At 38.6% G+C, this 26,502-nt stretch overlaps 1 protein-coding gene across 1 annotated transcript; it reads right to left on the reverse strand.

The window, feature by feature from the left end:
* Window positions 1-1,146: 1,146 nt before the first annotated feature.
* LOC140146867 (uncharacterized) lies at window positions 1,147-23,023 on the reverse strand. The gene is given in 7 exon segments (XM_072168756.1): window positions 1,147-6,470; window positions 6,472-7,000; window positions 8,644-8,860; window positions 14,932-15,049; window positions 16,020-16,061; window positions 17,707-18,169; window positions 21,880-23,023. Coding segments are annotated over 7 exon segments (3,063 nt in total). The 5' UTR covers window positions 21,956-23,023; the 3' UTR covers window positions 1,147-4,852.
* Window positions 23,024-26,502: the final 3,479 nt, after the last annotated feature.

The raw sequence follows: 26,502 nt of genomic DNA on the forward strand, positions 1-26,502 counted from the left end.
ATATGACCTTAATCTCCCCTGAACTTGCAGGAAATTTAAAAACAGGGGGTCCAAACTCTATTTTGGTGGGTCCGGGACCCCAAAAAGCAACCTAGCGCTACCCTGATCACTATCGCTCAGCGATGTAGTATAAATTCAGCTTACAGGTGTCATGTATGTGGGATTTGAGATGCTTCCAGGAGCAACTGTAATGAATTCTGTCGGTCCGTGCCACGTCACTTCCGGTTGATGATCGACTCACGGTCGAGTGAAAACAAGGCCTTGATTCGATTGTTGTTGAGGGTTTCTGTGATTGGTGTTATGTTTTTCGATCGCAAATAGTCAGTGGAATCAAACACCCGCTTCTAAGTCTTCAGAGTGGAAGAAACTTACTTGATTTACCGCTTATATACTGACAAACTTAAAATTAAATTCCATGGTCGAAAGTGTCGTTTTTCCGAAATTGAATGTCACTCCAACAACATCGCTATGAAGCCTCCTTCACAGCCGGTTTCTGTTGTTCATAACAAACCGTGAGCCACATGCAGTTTAAGCCCGAGACTAGAGAAAGCCCGGATGTTGGACCGACAGAATAACCACAAAACCCAATGCCTTGGGAGATGAACATTTATCAAGTTGTTGGGTTCCTGCAAATGTAATCTCAAAATCTGACATGCAGCAGTCATTGTTCATGCGACTTGGTTGCACTCACACAACGGTCACCCCACACTCCCAATATTGTGTCTGTATACCTTCCTTGAGTCAGTAATTTAGGCTAAAAAAAAATTATGTCTCAAAGCCCACGCGCGCGTTCGTTTTTCTTAGCGCGTCCATGTCAGCTGAAACGCCAAATTCATTTTTTATTTTTACAAAAAGGTTTTTTTATTTTTTTTTGCCGTAAAATCATGAAATTCTGAGACAAATTAGGAAGAAAAGTTACTTGATTCGATCCTCGCATTGTTTAGGTATAAAACAATTGATGTTTGTACCTACTTAAATTGTATAAATCAACCACAATTTCATACTGTGTACTTTTGAACACTCGAAAATGACATCTTAAGTTCATAAAAAAATCTTTAAAAAAAAAACTAATTCCGCATTCGTTTTTGAAATTGCCATGGGCTTTGAGACATAGCGTTATTTTTTTTAGCCTTAGATGTTGTTTTTTATTGTATCTCATAATGTAGTGATGAGAAGTATATAAAAGTATACATTTTCAGAAAGGAAATGATGTAAGGAGTCTAACCGGCATAACAGATTCCTGCAAAACTTAGTTTTTGAGAAAATCTTAAAATTAGATTTTACTTTACTGACTCGAGGAAGGTATGTACAGACTATAGACCGGCTGCACCGTCATCCACCACTCAACATTGGACCTGCCTATCTTCTGTGCTATTCCAGTTGAAATCCATACACCCCGTATGGAAGACATGACCTTAATCTTCCACACAGGGAGTGTGAATTTCAAATGAGCTGCCCATTCAAAGTTGTCTGCATCAAAGTGGGCTATTCTATTAGAATTCCATACACCACCCTAGAAAAGAAGACATGACCTTAATTTCCCACACAGGGGCTGTTGATTTCAAATGGAGTCACCCATTTAGGTAACCCCATTTGAAATCCACACTCTTCAATCTAGCGCTATTGCAGACATACTACTTATGCTGCATTTGTGCAACTCAGACTCGCCAAACTCTACTCCGGACCCCCTACTTTTTAATTTTCTAAATGTTAGGGGGTCCCTGCGGACACTGGAGTGTTTAGTTCTAGCGCTACCCGTTATTAAGCCATTAAGGTAAAGCGCTTTTTGTTGCGTTGGGAAAAGCGCGCACTACCTAATTGGTCAATTTTCAATAGCTTGTATGAATTCAGCTTTGTAGTGCAAGTTTGAGGGGGATTATGTATGTCGGCAGTACACCCAATGCCATCCTCAGTGCCGTACTAATGCTTTTACTTTCCTATTCGACAATTTTGACATCTTTGAATGTTTACAAACAAAGATGTATACAAAAGACCTGTTAAAACTGTTCTGGTAAATCCAAACACTGAAGTATCAGACGGGTGGTCCACAATAGAGTGATTCACGCAACATGAATAGGGATTAAAAAGCTCATGAAATGGTACCATGTGCTTCTATTGTCCAGTTTGCCATCAAGATTTTGAATGTTAACAGTTCAGACCCAGAACATGATCATATCAGTAAATGAATATTTTGTTCTGGGACTGATTATTTGGAATATGCCACCCTAAGCTTTGACTCCTCCTGGGGAGGATCCCCCACCTCAGAACACACACAAAAATCACTGAAAATTATACTCAAATGGTAAAAAAAAAGCAAAATTTCAGAATTCAGATCACGATTAAGTTTTCGGGTATGAAGAGAAACATAAAATTTTAAAAAGTGAAAAAATTTAGATTTTACTTTTTTCACCTGGAATATGAGTCTAAAATATACATAATTTTTCCTTTTCAAAAATATTTATGATCTAATATCTATTAATATAGCATATCCGATATATAACAAAATATGTCTGGATAATTCTTTGTATTTGCAGATTTTATACAATTGATAAATACATTAACTATAGTATTTACATGATTTACAAAATACACTCTGGACCACAATGGCCTCATCCCAAAGGCATAATTCAATAACCTCAATTAAACAATCATAGTGCAAAATTTGACCTCAAGTTGCAGAGGATAAGTTTTTGTACTCAAAATTTATTGGGGTTAAAGAACTGTGTCCCTAATAGATGAGCATGTTGTGGATCCTAGTGATAAGAAAGCCCTATCTGCAATAGCTGCCAGGTGTCATATGTATATAATATAGAATGCAGAAACTGGCAAAAGTTTATATGGCAGCTATTGCAAATAAGGTTTTGGCCATTCTTGAACTATACCCTCGATATGCATACCGTACTTGGCAAGTTGACTACATGTAGAGCAGGGTTTTGTCATTTAATGGTATTCGCCATAGAAGTGATGATGTAACAGGATAACTACCATAGCAATCAGGGTTCGCAGGTTTTTGCCGCAGGTGGAAAAAACAGTTTTTGCCGGCAAAAACTAAAAAGTGATTTATAGTTCAGTTTTTTCATCTCATTAAGTTACAAAAATAAGTTCCCGAGTGTAACAAGGCCAGATTTTGTAATTATAAGCAATATATTAAGATATTAAAGGCATGCGTTTTCATTGCTCAAGTGCATTTAATCGAAATGTGGCATGTATCAAATTCAAAACTTTTTCATTTTAAGGACTTGATGAGACAAAAATATGTTGAATGATTCATTCAAAGTTGTGTGTTACTGTTTATGAGCTTTCTGTGTCACTTTTTAATATTTGAGTGACTATAAGTGAGTTTTTGCCAGATTTGACCATTTTTGCCGGTTTAAACCAGGCAAAAACTGGCAAAAACAGTTTTTGCCACTTCGCCTGCAAAAACAGGTTTTTGCCGGCAAAAACCGAACCCTGATAGCAATAGGTGAATACAATTTTTGAATATATTGCCCTGCACTACACACAGGTTGCACTCATCACCAGTGTATGTCTGCAATCATAGATTGAATACAATACCGATCTGTTCAAAGATACTAATATCTTACAGGTGCGAGTGATCAGCCTGATATGAATATTGTGGAAACAGTGCAATAGTATCTCATTAACCAAAGTTCTTTATATCTGATCCAGAAATTGCACTTACTTTGTGTATGTTTCAGCAACACTGTTGCCTTTGTCAACACTTCATGATGAGTGTGCCTTTGTCAACACTTGATGATGAGTGCAATAGTATATATCTTATATGTAATTGCCCCAATAGGTTGAAGGAGTCACACCTCTTGGTGATAGTCAGAGATGCCAACATTAACATCCGGATAATGGGGAGGATTCAAACAAAAAATAGGGAGGTTTTCAAAATCACAACTTCAATGGCACATAACTTGGCTGAATGAAATAGGGAGGTTGCCAAATTTGGGTGTCAAAATGGACAAAAATGTTTACAAAAATAGGGGGCCTCCCTATCAAATAGGGAGGGTTGGCATCTCTGGGCAGTGTCTTGATGCTTCTGCTTCTTCGGTCGGCATGCACAGAAGAGTTAGACCGAGTCTACAGTTAGACCTGGTCTAAGCAGAATTTAGTTCCACCAGGAATGGACCTTAACTCTTATTTCCTTCCTAAAGTAGCTAGCAAATTTTAAAGATTTAAATGCAAAGTTCAAAAATAATACAAAATAACTTAAGCAAATGTAAAGGAAAATGTCCTTTCTTCGGGTATTAAATTCCACTTAGACCAGGTCTAACTTTAGACCCAGTCTAACTCTTTTGTGCATACGGACCTTCAAGTCTAGCCCATTGGGTCTATTTTAATATCTTTGTTTCCTTTTGTATGTATTGTGTAATTTTCCTTTGCTTTTTGATGTATTGTAGCCAAATTTGTAAAAAAAAAAATATAAAAAAAACGCTACAGAATTACGATATCCCTGTTCAATGCATAGGTACCGTGTGAATGTTGCAGTGCAAGGCAATATATTCAAAAATTGTATTCATCTATTGCTATGGTAGTTAATCCTATTACATAATCACTTCTACACCGAATAGTTTTACAAGAATGATGAAAATTAGACGATTTTTATTCCCACATGTTGGGCCAAGAATGGGCAAGTAAAAACTGTCTCGGAAGTATGTCTTACAAATACGCCGGAATGCTCATTTTGAAACCCATACTCCCTCTGTACCTATGGCTTACATATCTTCCACAACTTAAGTGGGTACAGTACCCAATTGTCTATTCTATTAAAAACCCATACTCCCTCTGTGGAAGACTTATGCCAAATCTTGTAAAAGGTAAGTGTGAATTTCAAATAGAATAGCCACTATTGATTCACTGCAACCTGTTTGGATGAATTTGACGGCGCCGGTTTTGATCCGTGTGGAAGCTGCGATTTTGTGTTCGTTACGACATTTTTACTTGAGGCGGCTATAATCTGTTCCATCTGTGAAGTCGTCACCCCCTGCTGCGGTTTATCCTTATTGGCTACTGATATCCTCACACCACTAGGCATGGCAACTTTCACACCACTAGGTGCAGCAACTTTCACACCACTAGGTGCAGCAACTTTCACACCACTAGGCGAAGCAACTTTCACACCACTGTTTGGTACAAGTTTCACACCGCTATTTATCACCGGCTGCCCGATGGGCCTGACAGCGGCAGTCGTAGTAACAGCACTAACTGGCCTTAATGTGGCTGTATCCACGGCTACTCTTGGCCTAATCGCTTGCGCGTTCATTACATGCGTTGTCATGGCAACTGGTGTAGTGACCCTGATAGGCAATGTCACAGCAACGGGTGTAGGCGTTGTTATGGGCACAGACGGCACTTTACCTACTGCGGGTGGCGCTACTCCTAACCCAGCCATAGGTGAGAGGATTGTTGCTTGTGTCGTTCCTGCCGTGATCGGTATTGTAGGGTTATGAAACGGTAACGATGACATTGTCAGTTTCTGTAGTGCCGCAGAGCCTAACGGTAACGTGGTATAAGCAGGAGTTGTAGTCACTTTATTCAGGGCTACTGGGTAAGGCATAGGATATGGTAGACCAAGCGCTGCTAATGAATGATACGGCGACACACCAGGTACCATCGATGCTAAGGCTGGTGTCGTTATTGCTTGCGTCGTCATTGCCTTCCCTGTTGTCATCGGCTGCGTCGTTATAATCTGTGTGATCACTGATTGCCCCATTGTTGTCATAGTCACAGCAGGAGGTCGTATAACAGTTTGCGGTAATGCGGAGGGTAGTAAAGGGTTTGCAAGTCGCGTCTGCGCTAAGCTGTATGCCGCTACAGGTGGCTGGGTAAACAGTACTTGGGTAAGAGCGGACGGCTGCATGGCAAGCGGCGATAAAAATGGCTGTGTTACAGTTCTAGTTGGGGGCGCTACATTAGCTAGCGTCATTTGCTGAGGCTGAGTCTGTGCAGCAGGTATAGCTGTAGAGATGGGTCTCAAAGTTGTTTGTCCTGTTGTTGATGCAACAATATTGGGTTGAATCAAAGAAGGCGTCGTCATCGGCGACGTGGAGTGAACCAATCCAGATGTCACTGCAGGACGCGCACCGGCAGTCACATGTTTACTTGCAAGCGTTACCATTGTAGCTGTCGAGGGCGCTGCAGGTACAGTTACTAATGGATAAGCTGCCCCCTGAGTTACGGGAAACCTTATTGGCGCTTGTATCACCGGTGTGTGATTGCTGGGTATTGGTAACCGTACAGGGGCACGTACACCAGGTGTGTGGTTGCTGGGTATTGGTAACCGTACAGGGGCACGTACACCAGGTGTTTGTTTACCTAACAGTTGGCTGACAGTCTGTCTATGTCCTGATGGGCTATTCAACTGTTGCATTACAATGGGTAACGTTGCCTCTGATTGGCTACTGGACTGTTTAGTAGTGACATTTGTGAGACCAAAATGACCCGGATAGAGACTTTTACCAATGGGGCATGGCGTTCTTCAAACGCCCGATGATGGGTTTTCCAGCTTGTTTCCGCGCCAATTGACTTATGATTGGCAGCGTCTCTGTTCGTGGTGGCCTACTGGCTGTAGGTGCTGTCTGCTGCTGTGCCATGTGTGTGATTATGTGACGACTGATAACATAAGGTCCAGAATGTACCTCCTTGGTAACGGAATGCATCATCTTAGGGGATAACCCAGGGGTGGGATTCCTGGGCGGCTGCTGTAATTGGCCCTGCACCAGGGATTGTTGTTGTTTTGATTGGCCCTGCACCATGGATTGTTGTTGTTTTGATTGGCCCTGTACTATGAATTGATGCTGTTTTGATTGGCCCTGCACTATGGATTGGTGCTGTTTTGACTGGCTCTGGACCGTGGTATGTTTTGTACGTCGTTTTCGTTTTTTAGCTGGTGGTTGGCCTAGTTGTGGTTGCACTGGTAGTGCTTGACCTGGTTGCGGTTGAAATGATAGTTCTGGTGATTGTGCTCGGGACTTCCTCTCCTCTTCTTCGGCTTCTGTTAAATCACAAGAATAAAAAGAAGAACAAAATCAGTCATATGATAAACTTTACTAGAAAAAATTAATTGTTTAATTCTTCTGTGGTGTGTGCTGTGGCATCGAGCGTATACGAACGTGAATTTAGAACTGATACACAATCATGTTGATTGGCTAACCAACGATCACGACAACAACACGGTTTACCCATTGGTCATATGCGTGTAGAAGAGGAAAATACCTTGCCACTTCTACGCAATCGCCGATCACCAGCGCATACCATCCACATCATGGAAAAATTACAAAATTTACTTTATAATTATAGTGCACAAGGGAATGGAAATTTAAATAGGGTGTATGGATTTCAACTAGAATAGCCATTTGACTCCCAGTCTAAAATGGTGTGCTGGTTTTAAAAATTTGTCTAGTGTTCTTTTTTGTGCGCTATGAATATATAATAGTGCGCTACGCACAGGCACAACACCTAGACGTTGATCCACAAGCCTCAACACACTCTACAGGTTGTTGCTGACCACTGTGGTCTCACATCATTCCATAAACCATTTAACAACCACTCAGGGCCTTTGCAGCTTCAAGAGTGCACACCCTAGACATTCCACAAAATACCTTTGCAACCATGATCAGTTCTGTTTTGTATGGGTTACAACGAGACAATTAGCAGTAAGTTCCTTGTCGAGGGGAATTTCTAGCTAACTCAATTGTTCCACACGAGCATACTAGGCACCGCCAGGGTTCGAATCCGCAACCTCTCGCACCATAGTCGAACATCTTATCGACTGAGCTAACTTGACTTGAATAGCGTAGATGGATGATTGATCATGCAGCTGGCCATGCAGAAGTAATCAACTCTTCTGCCTAAATGGTGATGAGGGTGCTAGAGTATTGGGCTATTCCTGTTAAAATCCATACACCCCCTATGGAAGACATGACCTTAATCTTCATACAACCCTATGGAAAACACACAACCTTAATCTCCCACACAGGCAGTGTAGATTTCAAATGGAGCCACCCATTCAGGTAATCCCATTTGCAATTCACGCCCCTATGCGAGATATTAAGGTCACATCTTCCACAGAAGGTACCATATTCGTTCCAATAACCGCCCATGCTTCAATAAGCGCCCACCCAGCGACTTTGCAACAAACACAATATGAAATTATTAACCGCCCATCCTATGTTGTCAAAATTCTTCCAGTAAGCTTACCTGTCGTGTGAATTTACATGCATCGAAAGTATCCAAAATGAGCACCAAAATTAAATTATGACGCTATTTCATAGTGGGCAGACGTATAGATATTAAAAATACTTCACAATAACCACCTGCAAATGCCTTTAAAAGGCCAAGTTTGAGGATTTTCTAACTCAAAATCGTATTTTCCGGCGGCGGCCATCTTTGTTAGTGCCCTCAAAAACATTGTCAATATAATATTAATAATTATATACACACTTTGTGAGGGCGCACTAACCGTGAGTAACTAAATACTTTCAGACGGTTTTTGACGACTAAAAACAATGTAAAAAATAAGCGCCCACCCAAAATGACTTTGTTAAGCGCCCTGGGCGCTTATTGGAATGAATACGGTATATGGATTTCAACTGAAATAACCCAATTGTATAAAGAACAAAGATGTATTGTAATAACCTGATGCAGTAGACGTTGACGCCTGGTCATCGTCGTCTGCCACCGCTTTCTCCTCCTCCACCTCTTCCTCACTCTCCTCCTTCCGATTCCATGGCAACTGGTCCTCAGTCAGTCTCTTCTCCATCTTGAGTTTAGCCATGCGTTGCTGGTAGGTGATTTTCTGACGTGCTAGCTTGTCTAGTTGATGCTCAAGCTCACGCTCTTTGCGTTTTAAGGCCTGTGAATAAAGAATAATAAATTTGATAACCTCAGCAAGTGTGATCCAATCAAAAGAGATTGCACACTTATTGCACGGTCATTGATAACTCCAGTGCTGTACGGTGCGACCATTTTAGGCGCATTGGCGACTAGATTTTTGCTGATGGCGACTAAATATTCAATCCCTGGCGCCAATGGCGACCAACTGTAGAAGCTTTTAATCGCCAAAAACAAAACATGTATGTAATGTAGCATTCAAGAGTACGAATGTATGCTATGAATATGCATTTATCATAATGTCTCAATGGGGACTTCCTGGAAAACATATAGGCCTACACAGTACATGCTGCGTATGAACTATGTAGCGTTCAATGGAAATATGTAGATTGAGTACAGCAGCTATGAACATTCAACGCACATGGCATTTCAGTTGGCACCTCAGATTTTTTACCTGGGAGCAAAATTTGGGCGCCTAAATTGATAAAGTTAGGAGCCATTGGCTCCTCAATCAGTTTTTGCACCGTACAGCACTGGATATCTCACAATGACTCCTTGAACAGGGTAGGTGTTCGTCACAGATACACGCTACGATGACTTCTGCGCGTCCATGCAGTGTATATGCTAAGCGTTACGGCAACACACACATGATGCGGTTGCGCTTCTGGGATTGGTAGCTCTTGTTCATCGGCGCTACATTTTCGCCTGGTCGATTTTTTATTGTAGGGTAGGTTATAATAATGATTAAAACAGTTATATATTTAACAGCATTTTATGGCATAAAATAACATAAAATGATGACCGTACAACCTGAATGAGCAGTAAATGTCCTCAATTGTATTCTGAGTTACAGTGTAAAATGGGCATGAAGGTCGTATTCATAGGTACCTCAATTTGGTGCTACGTGTACCTCATTTAATGAGATACACGTAGCACCAAATTGAAATACCTATGAATATGACCTTCATGCCCATTTTACACTGTAACTCAGAATACAATTGAGGACATTTACGCTCATTCGTCTGTACGGTCACAAATGCCATTTTGATTTGTTCAAAATATCAGACACGACGGTAATGAATGACAATAACTTTGCACCATCTATACTTTGAGTTCATTGTGTGAAATTGTCGGTTTTGTTTTGGGCCTCTGTATTTTTTTCAGAAAAATACCTTGGTCCGAAACAAAACCCTCCAATTTCCCACAATGACCTCAAAATAAATGGCGCACAGTTATTATTGTCTAATTAGTGCACTCTACATTAATGCCTAATGGTCTAGTGTTAACTGGACCTCGGTCATTTGGTCCTTCACCACCTTTGTCCTTAAGTCATTTAGTCCTTTACAATTTTAGACCTTTGCTATTTTGTCCAGTTGCCACATGTGTCAGTTGACAAAAATCCTGAAAAAAAGTTGTGCGCATCAAAACCCCTTTGCTTCATTAAAAGGCAAATTTCATGCGCAAAATTTAGGTCTTTGGGGAAAAAATGTGTATCTTCTAAATGATCGGCAGCTTTTCCTCCCATCTACATACACTTTAAGTACGGTACATATCAGTAGGTTTATAAATTTTACTTTGAGGACTATTGAATATGAAAAATTAGAAAAATATCAATTTTTAACAGCCATTGTCAGTAAGATTGGGACCGAATTGGGACTTTGTGATTCAAGTGCGTCATGGATTTTCTATCAAAAAAATAGGATGATGCAACCTCAATCGTAGAAACTGACACATGTGGCAACTGGACAAAATAGCAAAGGTCTAAATGTGTATCTTCTACATGTAAATAGGAAAGGTCAAAATTTTCAAATGATCGTCAGCTTTTCCTCCCATCTACATCTAACTTTAAGTACGGTACATATCAGTAGGTTTATAAATTTTACTTTGAGGACTATTAAATATGAAAAATAAGAAAAATATCAATTTTTTTAAATTTGCCATAAAATGTGTCTTAGGCCAAAAAAAAAAAAAAAAAAGTTTGTTTCCTGTAAGCGCGTGCATTTCGTTTTTGACTTACAAAGAAAAAAAAAAAAAAACCTGGAAAAATCGCAAAAAATAATATAAAACACTACTGGAGTAACCATTTACACATTCACAACAAACGAGCATAGTGAAAAACTACTGCAGGTTGAAAGGGGGTCATAAATATTCTTGAATATGAAGAAATATGATTTTTGTGTGTGTGTTGGAGAGACCCACTGTAACTTCCCATTCCAATATGCAGCAAAAAAGGGTTTGTTTTTTTTTATTTGAAGACATAGATGATAAAAAAAAATATAAAAATAAAAACCGCATTTCGCATTTGACTTTTTTGATCTGCTACAGGAAACAAACATGTTTCTTTTGGGCCTTATATCGCCAATTTCAAAAAATCAAAATTATTTGATATCAGAAGGACATTCTTTGTATTCAGAATGCAATTCGATGTCTGATCTGCTCTCATGCCCCCCAAAAAATACTGTGCAAATGTTACTATCCGATCCCTTAAGTTAAGTATCTCTTGCTATCGTTTACATTTATTCATCCAATTTGCATGTTATTTTGGTCTCACTTTGAGCTTAATTTAGAGTATTTTTTTTTATGTCGACCAAACCTAATTCCCCATTCAAGAAGAATAAATTTGCAATTTCTCCAAATTAAAACAAGAAATTAAAATTGATTTTCCAGCGTTGCACATAAATTAAAGTGTTTTGTATAATTTTTTCATGATGAAGGTTGTGATTCTGGTTTGACAAATGGCATCATGATCATCACACCGGTACGCATAATTTATTAAAATGACGTCAATGCTCTGACAAAGTCCAAGATTTAGATAATAACAAATAAGATGTTGATATTACAGTTGAATTGCGTTATTCCATTGAAATCCATACATCTTGCACACAGGGAGTGTGAATTTCAAATGGAGTTACCTGAATTCTACCATTTGATATCTAAATCAAGATTTTAAGGTTGTCTTCCATAGCGGGTGTATATGGATTGAAACTAGAATAGCCCCCTTTTTTCTTTTAAATAAGTCGAATCGTCAGCCAGCTAGGCTAATTGCCTAAGTAATTTTTACATGTTTCTCATTTGCAATTTTGATTTTCTGAGTAATTAACCCATAATTAATCAAATTTCCAGTCGCATTTTTCATTAACTTGTACAAGTTAATGAAGAATGCGGCTGTAACATGTAAGAATGACTTAGGCAATTAGCGTAGCAGGCTGAAGTAATGTTGCTAATATTGATTTTGACAAAGAAGGTGTTCCTAATCATATTCAAACTATTTGTGACCTGCTCGGACAAAACCAGGAACAAGTCGCATTTTTATCCAATTCATGATTTGAATTAAATGATGGCACTTAGACAATAAGTCAAAAAACATAGCATCAATACTTTTCAAGATATGGATAATTTTGTAAATGATACCAGTACCGTACCTTTATATTTTGCCCAATTACTATTCTGAGAAATGTGCCAATTAGTTTTCTGCTTTACACAAGATTGAATAGGGATTATTGTAGTTCAACTGTTAATTATTGATTAAATTAACCTCTTTTTAATAAGTATTTCAAGGATTTGAAAGTCCACTTAGTCCCAAAGTCAAAAACCACAAAATTAAGAATTTCATATTTTATTTTTCTAAATGGGAATATCTCTTATTCTATTTTTTGCACACACTTTTACAGACTATCAAATTAAAATAACTGCACGTGTCTATTTCCAATGAGTTCAAAGAACAACTGTCTATTTTTCCTGTTTTTATTGACTAGCACTTAGCAGAAAAAATAACTGCGGCTGCATGTCTATTATTTCCCAATGAGTTCAAAGAATAATGCCAGCATGACAGGATGTACTGTAGGTGATGTCTGACATGTGAGTGTTGGCACACGAGGTAGGTGATCATGGATGCATACATGGTTGGCTCAATGGCACAGCATGTGTAGGGATGATATTGAGAGTAAGGTGGTGTGGGTGTTCATGTGGTGTGGCGTGGTGTGGCGTACATGTATGTATTCCCTATTCCAGAAAAATACAGAACTAATTTTTTGGGATTAAAAAAATATTATCCTGTTTTGTCAAATGAAACATAGCTAAATCCTAATCCTTTAGTTAGTCTTAACTAGCAATAAAAGTCAACTTTTGATATTTGGCCAATTTTTGGAAATAAGGGCCAAAAACATGCATTTTTAAGGTGTTTTTCGTATGCTGTGACAATCAAGCCCAAAGACTTGTACTAAGACTAATTTCAGTTTATGCATTCTACTTTTTAGGAAAGACATGTTTCATTCTTGTAACCAACCATCAAACTTTCGGCATATACTAACGATTTTGAATACTTAGACTTGTTTCAAGTCTGTGCTTTTTGTGACTCGTTTGTCAGAAAACATGCTGAAAATGTTTTTGGGCTCTTTTTGCAAAATAGTGAACTTTTTCTTTTATCTCCAGTTAGAACTAAATGCATATACTAACGATTTTGAATACTTAGACTTGTTTCAAGTCTGTGCTTTTTGTGACTCGTTTGTCAGAAAACATGCTGAAAATGTTTTTGGGCTCTTTTTGCAAAATAGTGAACTTTTTCTTTTATCTCCAGTTAGAACTAAATTTAAAATAATAATTAGGATTGAGCTATGTTTCATTTAGCAGAACTTGATAATATTCTTTTAATCCCAAAAAATTAGTGCTGTATTTTTCTGGAATGGGGAGTAATTACCTGCAATCATGGCCCTTCACACAGTAAGACCTTGAACACACAGGCTGCAACCGTGGACGTCCATGGTTGCTGGCTATAACCAGGACAACACAGATAATGTAAAAATGCATAAAGTAGTCCACCTTTGGGGGTTCAGGAATGGGGATGGGTCACCATTGGATAGGATGGTGTGTAGATTGGGGGTTGGGGTGTGTGCGTACGTGTTTGCCGACAAACGAGGACACACGCAAGATTTTTCACCCTAAACTGTGGACCTACTTCCAACCGAGGACTGTCCTCGGTCTCAAACTGTTGCGAAAGACCTCAAATGCATGCTAGATGCTTTAAACACTATTTGCCTGAAACCGAGGACCACACGTGTAAAAACTACCGTCCGCAGGGTGATGGCTAAAATTCTGTTTCGTATTATACACAAAAAAAATCCGCCATTTTAGTCCACGGTTAGGCGATGAAAACATCATACACACATCCTCGGTTTGATAGCAAAACACAATGTCCACGTTTGGAGGCAAACACAGACAGGGGTGTGTGTCCACGTTAGATAGGATTAAATCATATGGAATGAGGTCCACGTTTACAGGTATTTACAAACATGTGCGTGTACGACACGTGTGTGTGAAAAACTCCACATAAGAAAGTGTGCGTGTGAAACTCCATGGTTGGAAACTCCACACTTAGGGAGTATACAAGGGGTGGGGTGTCTGTTCATGTGGTGTAGGTAGAGGTCTATAATAGTGAAGGGGTGTGGTATATTGTAGTGTAGTGAGTGTGATATAGACACACAAATAGACATGCTCCCCACAGTCATTTTATGGAGTATACAAGGAGTGGTGGGGTGTCTGTTCATGTGATGTAGGTAGAGATCTATAATAGTCAAGGGGTGTGGTATATTGTAGTGTAGTGAGTGTGATGTAGACACAAAAATAGACATGCTCCCCACAGTCATTTTATGGAGTATACAAGGAGTGGTGGGGTGTCTGTTCATGTGATGTAGGTGGAGATCTATAATAGTCAAGGGGTGTGGTGTATTGTAGTGTAGTGAGTGTGATATAGACACACAAAAATAGACATGCTCCCCACACAGTCATTTTATGATTGCATACTTTTGTTTTTCAACAAATAATATTATTCAATTTCGTTAAAAATTAAGGAATTTAGATTTTGTGAATTTTACGAGTGGACATGCAGGCACAAGAATAACAATGTTCACACGAAAATACAGTTTTTATATATAAAGTTACTTTACATTGTACACTTTAAACTCTGTAAAATAAATAACTTGCACAAAATTGTTCCAAAAATCGCAAAATAGCAAAACATTATTTACGCATAAATAACAGCGTACAATATTATGTGCGTGTGTGATTTGAGACAAAAGGATTATTTGAAGATCTCACCTGCAGATAGCGCAGCGCCCCCTGGAGTATACTGAGATTGGACGTTTTGATCTTCTTATCCTCCATATTCGGCACCTGTGCCTTGAGATTGTCAAAACAGTCCTTAAGATGGGCACGTCTACAGAAAAACAGAAACAAATATGAATTAGTATAAGCTAGGCCTGCTATAAAATACCCTATCACATTCACATTATTTGTGGTTTTAAGATTTTCCAATATGTTTGGGAGAAATTGTAAAAACTGCCAATTTGTGTTAAATTTGTTCGAATGTATCCATGGGTCTTTTTTTTTAAAGAATTGGTATAGTGTTTCACTTTCAGATTCTCAGTGGAATCTCCCTACCCAAACCAAATTTGAGTACCCCCACACACCGACATCGCCTGGCTAATAATTACTTGGTACAGCAGAGATACTAAAATAAATACCCGGGATCAATACATGTGAATGTGCTATGCACGATTTGATATTCAGACGTTAAATATTTGGATACCGGGGTAGAAAATGATGAATATCTCCCGTAATTTTTTTGTTTTTAAAGAAGCCATATTTAGATCCTTGCACTTGAACATATGTGTTGAAAGGATATGATAGTCATTAGCTTGAGTATTGAGAAAGAAGCTTGCGTCTTGAACTCAAAAACTGACCAAAATTCTGATTTTATATTGCGTTGGTCCTGTATGGACTACAGCGCGTAGGCTAGCTGCACTCACTCCCGTGCCTTGTGAAGGCAGTATAAAAGTCAATGACCATAATTGACCTCAATGGCGTATACAAGCTTACTCACACACAGAGCAATTACCAGGCTATTGTCAGTAGCCTTAGTCAGGTCCCTCGGCTCATTATGCGTCTCAAAGGTCGGAACAAAATGGCCATGCGTGGCTGTGGATTCAACCTACCATGGCGATTTCTGGCATGAAGATATCGGGGCGATGACACTGTGCCCCATACCAACTTGCAAAGTGGTGGCGCTCTAACATAAAATAACAACAGCCAGGGGGTGATGGATGACTACATTCAAGAATACTCAATTGACATTGTTTTAATTTCTGAAGAAAAAAAAAATCAAAATTAAGGCACAAGTTGCTTACCTGTTTTTCTCCAGTTTATTGTGCACTTCCCTTGTGTCTGTCCTGCATCAAAGAAACAAATAATAAAATGACTAAGTCACTGGCAATTTCTTTTCATTTAAAAAAAAAACTCATAAGTTTTTCTCAATTTGTTGCAAAATGTCTGCAAAGATGATCTAAACATTAATCCCTGTTTTGACACAAGTTTACATTGACAATAATGAAATACAATCTTATAAATAATGAATAATGAAAGAGTGTCACCTCCTCACTAGACAATTTATGTGACAGGAAATTTGATATCAACTTTCATTTGTCTTATCATCATCAATTCATCATTGTCATCATCGCCATCAACACAATATGTGATATGATCAAGCAAAATCAGTCTCAAGTCAGATACAAATTTCTTAAAGTAGGAAATTGTTGTTAGCTTGATTTCACTGAAAATCCCATATAAATCTACACCTTTTTTTTCTTGCCTTTGCATATGATATATCCACATTTAGTCATCACAAAAACAAAGGAATCCTTTCCCCACATATAGATCTGCAAACTATTATTTCCAACTAATTTTGCTTGTATCACATCCACAGAGGAGAGAGAAAACAGACAACCAGTCCAGTCTCCGCATCATCCGATAATTAGTGCTGTAATCGATTGTCGTAAGTATCGATAGTCGGAAAATACATAGACTTCCGACATGTCGAAACACTCAATGTCAGTATCGATACACAAACGACATGGCACACATGCTTAGATTATCTCAAATCAGGTCTCAAATTACCGTCAAATACTCAAATTACCGTCTCCCAATTTAGTTTTAGCTGTTAGGCTTCAATACACTTGTTGTTAACTTGTTTCTGGAACTTACTGATAATAAAATTGGTAAACTCAAATCCGTGTTTCAAACTGTGTGAGTATCGATAATAGTATTGACATGTCGGATGTTTGCCTCCCGACATATCGATACCCAGAAAGCTTATCGATTACAGCACTACCGATAATGAGGGCCGATTGTTCCATGAAATGCGACAGGCGAGACTGCTACGCAATTTCCGCGTATTTTCACGGTCTATCGCGTAATCGCGAAAGCACGCAACGCTCTATCGCGTATATGCAAAGGCACGTAGCGCTGGCGTGATTGTTAGACACGGCACAATCGAACAATCGGCCCTCATGAATATGCGAGAAATCGTACTATACAATACACAGGGACTTTGACTGTTGATACATGGTCTGTAGTAGTCTGTGATCACATTACATACAGTATGTCGCCTGTGCTGACAAAACCAGGAACAAGTCACATTTTTGACATTTCATGATTTGGATAAAAATGTAAGCACTAGACAATAATTATAAAATAGCATCAATACTTTTCAAGATATGGATAATTCTGTAAATGATACTATGTAAATTGCTGTTCTGAGTAATGGGCCAATTAGTTTCCTGCTTTACAGGATTGAATAGGGATTATCATAGTTCAACTATCATTATCAATTATTGAAAAATAAACCCCTTTTTAATATACTTTCAAGCATTTGAAAGTCCACTTCTAAGTCCCACAGTCAAATGAAGAATTCCAAAATTTTACGGGAATGTCATCTTTAAAAGCATTTTACTCAAATTCATGTCTGGCAACTTGTTCCTGGTTTTGCTGGTCACATAATGGGCATGATAAATGGACTACAGTATACAGCAATCTTACTTTTTATCATCGATGTCTTTGCTTTTATTGGATTCGTTTGAATTTGAATCGGCGGAATCAAATCGGCTGCTGTAGCTAACATATGACTGGGTACTGCCATCTGGAGATTGTGATGAGGGCAAAGGTGCCAATGGTCTGTATTGAACTCCTAAATAACTGGCACTAGACGCAGGTGGTGTAAGCGCCCTCGGTGGTGTCCGATGAGGCGGTATGACTTGATGGATTAACGGTCTATTTGATGTCTCCCTTGGACTGGTGTTGCCAGTTGGTTTCCATGGTGCTTCCTGCGGTAGCGGTGATGTAATTGGCTTGGTGCTGGTAGTCTTAGGTGAGACAGCAATTGGTTGAGGAGGGGGTGATGTAGTGGGCGTGATGTGGTGAGTGGTTTTAGGGGGAGTAACTGGTGTGGCCTGCACCACCGATGCTTTGTTTTTCCCTGTCTGCACTTGATGGACCTCATCATCTGTGGAAATAATTGAAACAAAACTAAATTTTTAAACATTTCATTCAAGACCAGATTATTAGGGAATTTAATGTGAAGTGGATGTGGAATCAAGGGTAGCACACACTAGCACTAGCCTCTAAAACTGTCACCCAATTACACCTAGTTGTTCCCAAATACACCCAAATATCTCTCAAATGTCTTTAAAGTCCTCCCAAATGTATCCTGCAAAGTACACCCAAATGTCTCACAAATACACCCAAATGTCTCACAAATACACCCAAATGTCTCACAAATACATCCAAATGTCTCTGAAGTACACCCAAATTTCTCACAAATACACCCAATTGTTCCCAAATACACCAAAATACAAGCCTTGAAAAGGAGCAATTTTCAAAAAGTAGGCCTAATAGTTTTCTGCAGCACTACTGCATCAAGTGCAAAACTGGAACCAGGAGCAATTTGTTTTAGAAAATTGCTCCTGGTTCATGTGAATTTTACAAGGACCAGGAGCAATTTGGTGGCTTTACGAGCAAATTTGCTCCCAGCGCCCGCTTATTTCAAGGCCTGCCAAAATATCTCTCCAATGTCTTTGAAGTACACCCAAATCACAAAATAGTTAGTTTCATCATTTCAATTTTATTCATAATACACATATATTGAAAAGGAATACATTTAAGGCCAGACAAGAGGGTTGAGAAGGTACATTCAGGCTCAAACATCCGCAGGCATATTAAACAACAGCACAATACAACATATAAATGCAGGTTATAAAGGAATACATCAATAATATTATAAATTAGAAGTAATATTGCATAAAAAAAGTTGACAGGGACCCACCCCGAAACAATATTGCACTAAAACGATAAAATATGGTCTAAAAGACGACATTTTGATTTAAATCGACCAGTCATGGTCATATTTTGAGTACAATATTGAGCTGAAATTTATATGCAATGATCCTTATGACATTCTAAACATGTTTTAAATATTTTAATATTCATTTAAGGTCATTAAGGGGTCATAAAGGTCAAAGGTCAAGTTTTCAAAAATGCACCAATTGAACTGATATATTTATGCAATGATCCTTATGACATTCTAAACATGTTTAAAATTCATTTAAGGTCATTAAGGGGTCATAAAGGGGTGATATACATACATGTAGCACAATATACTGCCAAATACCCATGGTTCAGCTATGGTGCGGTACGCCGGTAACCGCTCTAGTTTTTATTTAAAAGTGGAATAAATTCATGCAAAGCAAAAAAATTGGCACTTTTGGGGCTAGTAAAATGGTCAATATGACTGAGGTTAATTTTGTCAGAAACCTACATACAGGCTTCAACATTGTCATTGGGGATGATTCTATGGAACATCCCCTATCAAAATATTGGGTCTACACATGTCAGCATGTAATTTACATCGCTTGCAGTTTTCCACTTCGCTAACTCACTCCGGCCTAAATTGGATTTGGAGTTAGCTGAGCCAAACGAATTGAAACAGTTTGGGGTACTACACCCTGGCCAATTTTGTGCCTATTTTGCATTTTCTCAAAAATTATAGCGCATGCTATAATTTTTGAGAAAAATGCAAAAATAGGCACAAAATTGGCCGGGGGCGTAGTACCCCCTTAAAACAAAAAAGATGGATGTAACCAGTGTCCGAAATAAGGAAAATATGGAGGTTGTCCCGAGGACAATTAAAGCATGAATTCTGATTGTCCTCAAAACATTTTGGTTGTCCCCAAAATATATTTGTGTGCAAAGAATCCAATTAGTGGTTGTCCTGGGTATAAGTACAGGGGTGGAATTTCGGCGGGAGTCCGAGAGTCGACTCTCGCAGAGACTCCGTAAAAATCTTATTGCGAGAGTCCATGTGGACTCTCGCTGGAAATGATCGGCTCAGCGAACTTACGTTTAAGTTCAACATGCCTTAAAACTCAAAGCATGCAAAATATAAAGGAAAAGTCGCCAAAGATGCAATGGCATATATATGGAAGTGAGAGTATGATGACACGTATGTACATATTAAAAACATAACTTTGTTAGTTTAAGTTGTTAGTTGTTTGTTTGAATGCATTTTATGTACGCCTACATATAATACCTTTTGGGCTCCCACAAGATTGTACAACGAGAATCCATTTATGGGAATCCATGGACTCTCGCAAAACTCTCTTGAGAGAATCCACTTGGACTCCTGTGGCACTATACGAAATTCCACCCCTGTAAGTACATATCTCAATTTTTTGGACAAGATGTAACCATTGAACCACCTTAAAGGGGCATTTCGTGATCCACAGCCTCATCCCCCCACTTTTCTAAAAAAAAGTTGAGATTTTTATATCACTGGAAACCTCTGGCTACATAATGTTAGTGTACAAAATATTTCTTGCAGATTAATTCGTTTTGCAAAGATATCGTGAAATTTGAATTTCGTTCTGGTGCACCAGAACGAAATTACAACGCATTGTCTATGGAGCAGTGTAATACACATAACATGGCCTAATCATGCATAACTCGCAAACGCAAAATCAGTATCAACTGAAATTTTGGGAATAGGCTTTTTTCGTGGATATGTACTGAAAAATGTCATAAAAAGAGGATGCTAGGATCACGAAACACTCCTTTAATATTATGTCCGGGTATAAATGAACATTTTTAGGGTTGATACATGTAGATAACCGCCTAAACTTATACTTCAATGTAGTATGCCAGTGGCGTACCGTGGCCGCCCCAACCCCGGGGGGCTGAAGAAGAAACAATTTTGCCGCCCCTTCCTTAACAGCCCGAAAAGGTTGACCCAATTTTTTTCACGGTCGTTTGAAAAAGTGAAGAGCAAAAAAAAAAAAAAAAAAAAAAAGCAGTTTATACGCTAGCGTCCCAAAAGCAACCTTTTTTCCAAATTATTTATGCTTCTTCAATTTTTGGCGCCCTTTTTTCTTTGCTAATTCGTTTTGCCGCACTCTTCGTTTTTGCCGCCCCTTCTTCTTCCGCCGCCCCTTCCTTCTTGCCGCCCCTACTTTGACCCCAGGGCGCCCACAAAATACGCGCATGTATGCCATGGTAATTGTTTACTTAATTTTCATGAAGACATCAGTGATCATGTTGTTCAGAGGACAGAGCCCAATTCAAAACAAACAAAAAACAAAAACATGCCGGTATCGAGATCTAGTTTTATCACTTTATTTATTTCATTTAATATTTTATAGAGTGTTTTCCCACCAAAAACAACCGACAAACAGGACCGGACGTTAATCACTGAATCACATGATTTTGAGAGCTTCGAAACTTCATATGAACTCCATGCCACACGACTGTCATTGCACTGATCATACCCAAAATATTTTGGCATGTTTGTTGGCGACCTTGCACCATGTCCGCCCCGGGGCTTGTCTAGTATGTCAGCTCATGCATTGTACATGCACGACAACAGGTATTCGCCCGGTCGGCGATGAATGACTTTTTGATAACACTGCCATGACTGCGCAGTTGATATTTTGCCCTACTTTAAACATGAAATCGGGATACTTAACAGACATAAAAAATTACAAAGGTAAATCAGTCGATATCACAGTCCAACATGGAGTCGACATATCCACCCGGCTGTGTCATATAAAATCAGTACACGTTGAAAATAAGGCAAAACATTATCCCTAGCAGATCGTATAAAAGATTATACAATATAGTGTACATGCACAGTATTCAATGTACACACACATGTGTTTTACATACCACGTGCACTATGTTGTAGTTGTGCCGTCGACCACTCCACGAATTTCGCCGCTTCTAGTAGAGTCTCAATGCTCATCGTTTTGCGAGGAATTAACACCAGGAAACAGAGAACACATTAGCGACGGTGATCATGTAATTATTTTGGTGATCAAAACTGGAAATATCGGTGAAATTAGAAGACAAATTGACGTAAATTTCCGCAAAATGGCGCGTGCAAGGACAGGTTGACTCAATCGCTTCCAAACGCCGTCAAAATTACAATACTGGATCTGTGCATAACTAATGAGGTGAATACGGAAGTTAAAATTAGTAAAACAGATAAATAGCCGAATATATTACATCAAACAAATTATTTGTTTGATCAAACGTTACACTATTACCCTGTAAATATTTAAATAAATTGTTTCAAACGTTTATAAGTTACAAAAAGTGTTGCATTTGTCAAATTCTTAAATTGTGCACCCCTTTAAAATAATAGTAACGACCAACTAATAATAAAGCGTGACAGGTGTCTAGCCAATCAGCTTTCGAGGAGTTGTTGTTTACTACATGCGCCTTCACGTGGCACAATTTCCATGCAAATGTCGCTTTGTCATTATTTGTAAAACTACGCATTAAAATACTAACATAAAACGAATAAAAATCGGATAGTTTGTTTTAATTAAGGACTACTATCCCATATCATTAGCACTCTATTTATTTTCTAAAAACAGATTTAAGTTGAAATAAGACGGAATGAACTATAAAAAAAAGAAAAATCTGGTAAAAACATAACTATTAGTAGGGTGTAAATGCCATTAAAGTAATAGCCACAAACTCCGCCCACAAACAAAATCACGTGGATCGCAAAGCACGTGGACGTTACCAGGGCAGGATAATAATAATAACGTCACTGGTTTTATAAATCATGCAAATTAGACAAGGTCACCAGTAATGGATTGGGAATGATCATGCAAAAATGCACGAGTTCGGGGGCGAGAAAAGCAAAAATAGCCGTGATATAAAATAACTAACCGAAAATTATGACAGAATTAGGCCAAGTAAAAAATAAAACATGTTTCACGTCCGGGTTTTCGAAAAAAAGGAGGAAGAGGGGGCTTTTTATTTTCTATTTTTATCGCAAAATTGGTGTAAATACCCATACTTAGAGTGTTTTAGCGTACAATCCGTACATACAATAATGCCTGGAAAAAGGAGGAGGCCCTTTTTATTTGTTGTTCTGAGAGTTACACCCCTCTAATGATCACAAAACCTTCCTAAAATGTTTCTTGTATCTTAACAAGGCTATAGAAAGCATCCCAACTTCCTAAACATATTTTTTGAAAAGTTATAACTGAATTTCAAAAAATAAAAATTTATTTGAGAAAACCTCAAAAAAGGAAGCGGGAGGGGACGTGAAACATGTTTATTTTTTTATTTGGCCTTAAATGAAATGAAATGAAAAAATGATGAAAATAAAAAAGTAAAAACAAGAGAAGATGACTTTAGATGAGCCATCTTCTCGATCTCCAATCTGTGGTAAAACCCGGTGAAATAAAAGCTGGTATATTGCCTAGGAATAAATTACAATATAGGGCCTACTATTTAGGCCTATTACATAAAAATAGGCCTAGGGGCATAGTAGGCCTAGGGGCATAGTAGGCCTAGGGGCATAGTAGGCCTATATTATTAAGGCATAATAAGGCCACATAAAATTAAAAATTCGTTTCAAGTGCCACCTTTTTGGAAAAGTGAAGAGGCTGGGAGCAGGACTGAAGTTGCCACTGATATAGGCCCTACTTTTTTTCAATATCACCCCCTGTCCAAAAGAAATCTTTTACAGCACCCTAAGCAATGTACTTTTTAAAGTACTTTATTAAACTTTTCAAAGTTCTTTATAGAACAAAAGTTCTATAAAGAACTTTGAAAAGTTTTTTAAAGAACCTTAGAGATTTAAATAGGCTAAGGAACTTTCTAATTCATTATCAGGGACTCATCGCAAAGTTAATAAAAAGTGAACAGTAAGTAGTAGGCCCTATTAACCCTTTTTGGTTCTAAAAAATAAACAATATAAAATATTTTTGTATCAATTTTGCGGACATTTCATGATTTTGACTCCCCTAAAATTCATTTCCCCCCAAACACCCCTGAAAAATGCTGGTGCCGCGCCGCCACTGTCCATTCTATTACTTGGGTGTCAAAAAAGTCTAAAATAGGTCCACTTTTTCAAAATCAGCCCCCCCCCCCCCTAAGTAAAATAAATCCTGGCTACACCCCTGCGAGATGTTGCAATCACGGACACACAAATAACATTCGGGTACACATTGTTTGTCCGCCCACTGGGGGGGGGGGGTCTCTGAAAAATGTAAAGGGATGTGTCACACATAGTAGGCCTAGGCAATAGGCCTACATACCTACTTTTTGCTGTGTTTGCATCCAATCAGTTTTGTATTTGGTGAAAAAACATCATATTTCATCATTATATTATGTTTTTAGAATCTTTTCTTGGTCAAAAATGTGACTTTTGGTCAAACTATGATTTTTGGACAAAATTGTTTTAAAAAGTCCAAGTGTTGATTCTATACAAGGGGGGTGGTGATGTCCCTAGTTGTTACTGGTTACTTGCACACAAACAGTTCACAGAATTGGGTCAAATGTAAACCTGCCCCCTGCCCTCCCCCCAAAAAAAAACCCAACCCCGGGACCCAACCACCACAAACTGGGTAATGAATCACTCCTGATAAGTGCTATTATTATTATTATTATTATTCATTTTAATAATTTATTAACAATACCGTGGTTACTTTACAGCAGAAAAGCACAACGACACCCAAACAAACTGTCAGGCTCCCAAAAACACCCAACTGTGTCACAAAAATACACCCAAATGTCTCCAAAATACACCCAAATACTTGGAAATCACCCAATTGTCACAGTACCCAAATTTTATATCCAAAAACCAAAATACACCCAAATGTCTTCGAAATACACCCAAACAAATATAATACCCAAATGTCTCCAAAATACACCAAAATGTTTTGGAAATACACCCAATGTGTCACAAATATAGTACCCAAATGTCTCCAAAATGGGTATACCAAATGTTTGGAAATACATCCATCTGTAAAGTGTGCTGAGGCTTATGGATCAACGTCTACATTGTAGGTGTTGTGCCTGTGCGTAGCACACTATAAATCACTGCGCGTGCACGCTGTGTCACTAATATAGTACCCAAATGTCTCCACAATACACCCAAATTTCTTGGAAATACACCCAATTGTGTCACAAATATATACTCAAATGTCTCCATAATACACCCAAATGTCTTGGAATTTGGAAATACACCCAAGACCAATTGTGTCACAAATATGTTACCCAAATATTTCCAATATCATGTACCCAAATGTCTTGGAAATACACACAAATGTCTTGGAAATATGCCCAAATTTTTCTACAATACACAAATGGCTCAAAAATACCCAAGTGTCTCCAAAATGAAAGATTGAAAAGTCAATCAAAGAATTATAACATAAAAAGTTTAGGGCTGCATAGCTCAGCAGTGGCATAACTAGTGTTGGTAGCACCCGAAGCGAGAAACAAAATTGGCGCCCCCCCACCCCCACCCAAGAATATCTTAGAATCGGGCAGTGGCATAGTTAGTTTATAGTCCAAAAACTGGCTTTACTGGGACAAAACGCGTGCAAAAATTGTATATTTCGCCCATGATGGGATGAAAAGGCCTTTATTGTGACAATGTGCGCACATAGTGTGCAAAAATTTTGTATTTTACACTATTTTGGCCATGATCAGGTTGAATTTATATGGAAAAGGGGCTCCTTGCTCCTTTTCTTTGCCCTCAGATTTTCTCTTTCATTTTTTTTATCAGAGGGCACTTTTCTCTTTCATTTTTTGTCAGGGCCCTTCCGCCCCTGTCTACACTACTGCCGAAATTTTCCCCTATTTGGGCCCAAAACATGGTGCATAGTTAGGGGTTGTGGCGCCCAGTGCTAAGGATACATAATGGCGCCCCCCATTTCTTGAAACAATTGTGCACAAAATTGTTGACAAATAAGGCCTACCACTAATTACTTTTGGTTACTAAAAGTTGAATATCAGTCTTAAAAATGTTCTTTCAATTGATTTTGTGCTGAAATGCACGCAAAGCGCACCAAAATTTTGACTTTCATCGCTTGGAGGGGTGTAAAATTGATGCTGAATTGGTCAATTTGGCGCCCCCTAAGGGTGGCACCCCCCACTGTAGCTCAAATGGTAGAGCGCTGGTTTCGCAACTTCTTATTAAAGTCTTCTCTTATTCATATTAGTGACCTGTTCACACAAAATGAGTGTAAAGTCACAAGTTAGGAGTTTTGAGGCGTTCCAATAATTGTTGTGTTGCTGTTCTTTGTTTGTATTGTCAGTGGTACGGTATGTTATGTATCCTTTGTGAATGGAGACATAATAATTATGCTGTACTCTGTATTCAATTCTGTCCCCATTTACATTAGGGGCTGTGCAATAATTATGAGCCCCCTGGGGTAAAATTTCCAAACTAGCTCGCCAAAAATTGCTTCCCCCCCTCTCGGCCTACCAAAAATCGCTTGCCCCCCCCCCTCAGCCTGCCAAAATTCTTTGCCCCCCCCCTTG

This window comes from Amphiura filiformis, chromosome 2, assembly GCF_039555335.1.
Source record: "Amphiura filiformis chromosome 2, Afil_fr2py, whole genome shotgun sequence".
In the NCBI taxonomy this organism is placed as follows: domain Eukaryota; kingdom Metazoa; phylum Echinodermata; class Ophiuroidea; order Amphilepidida; family Amphiuridae; genus Amphiura; species Amphiura filiformis.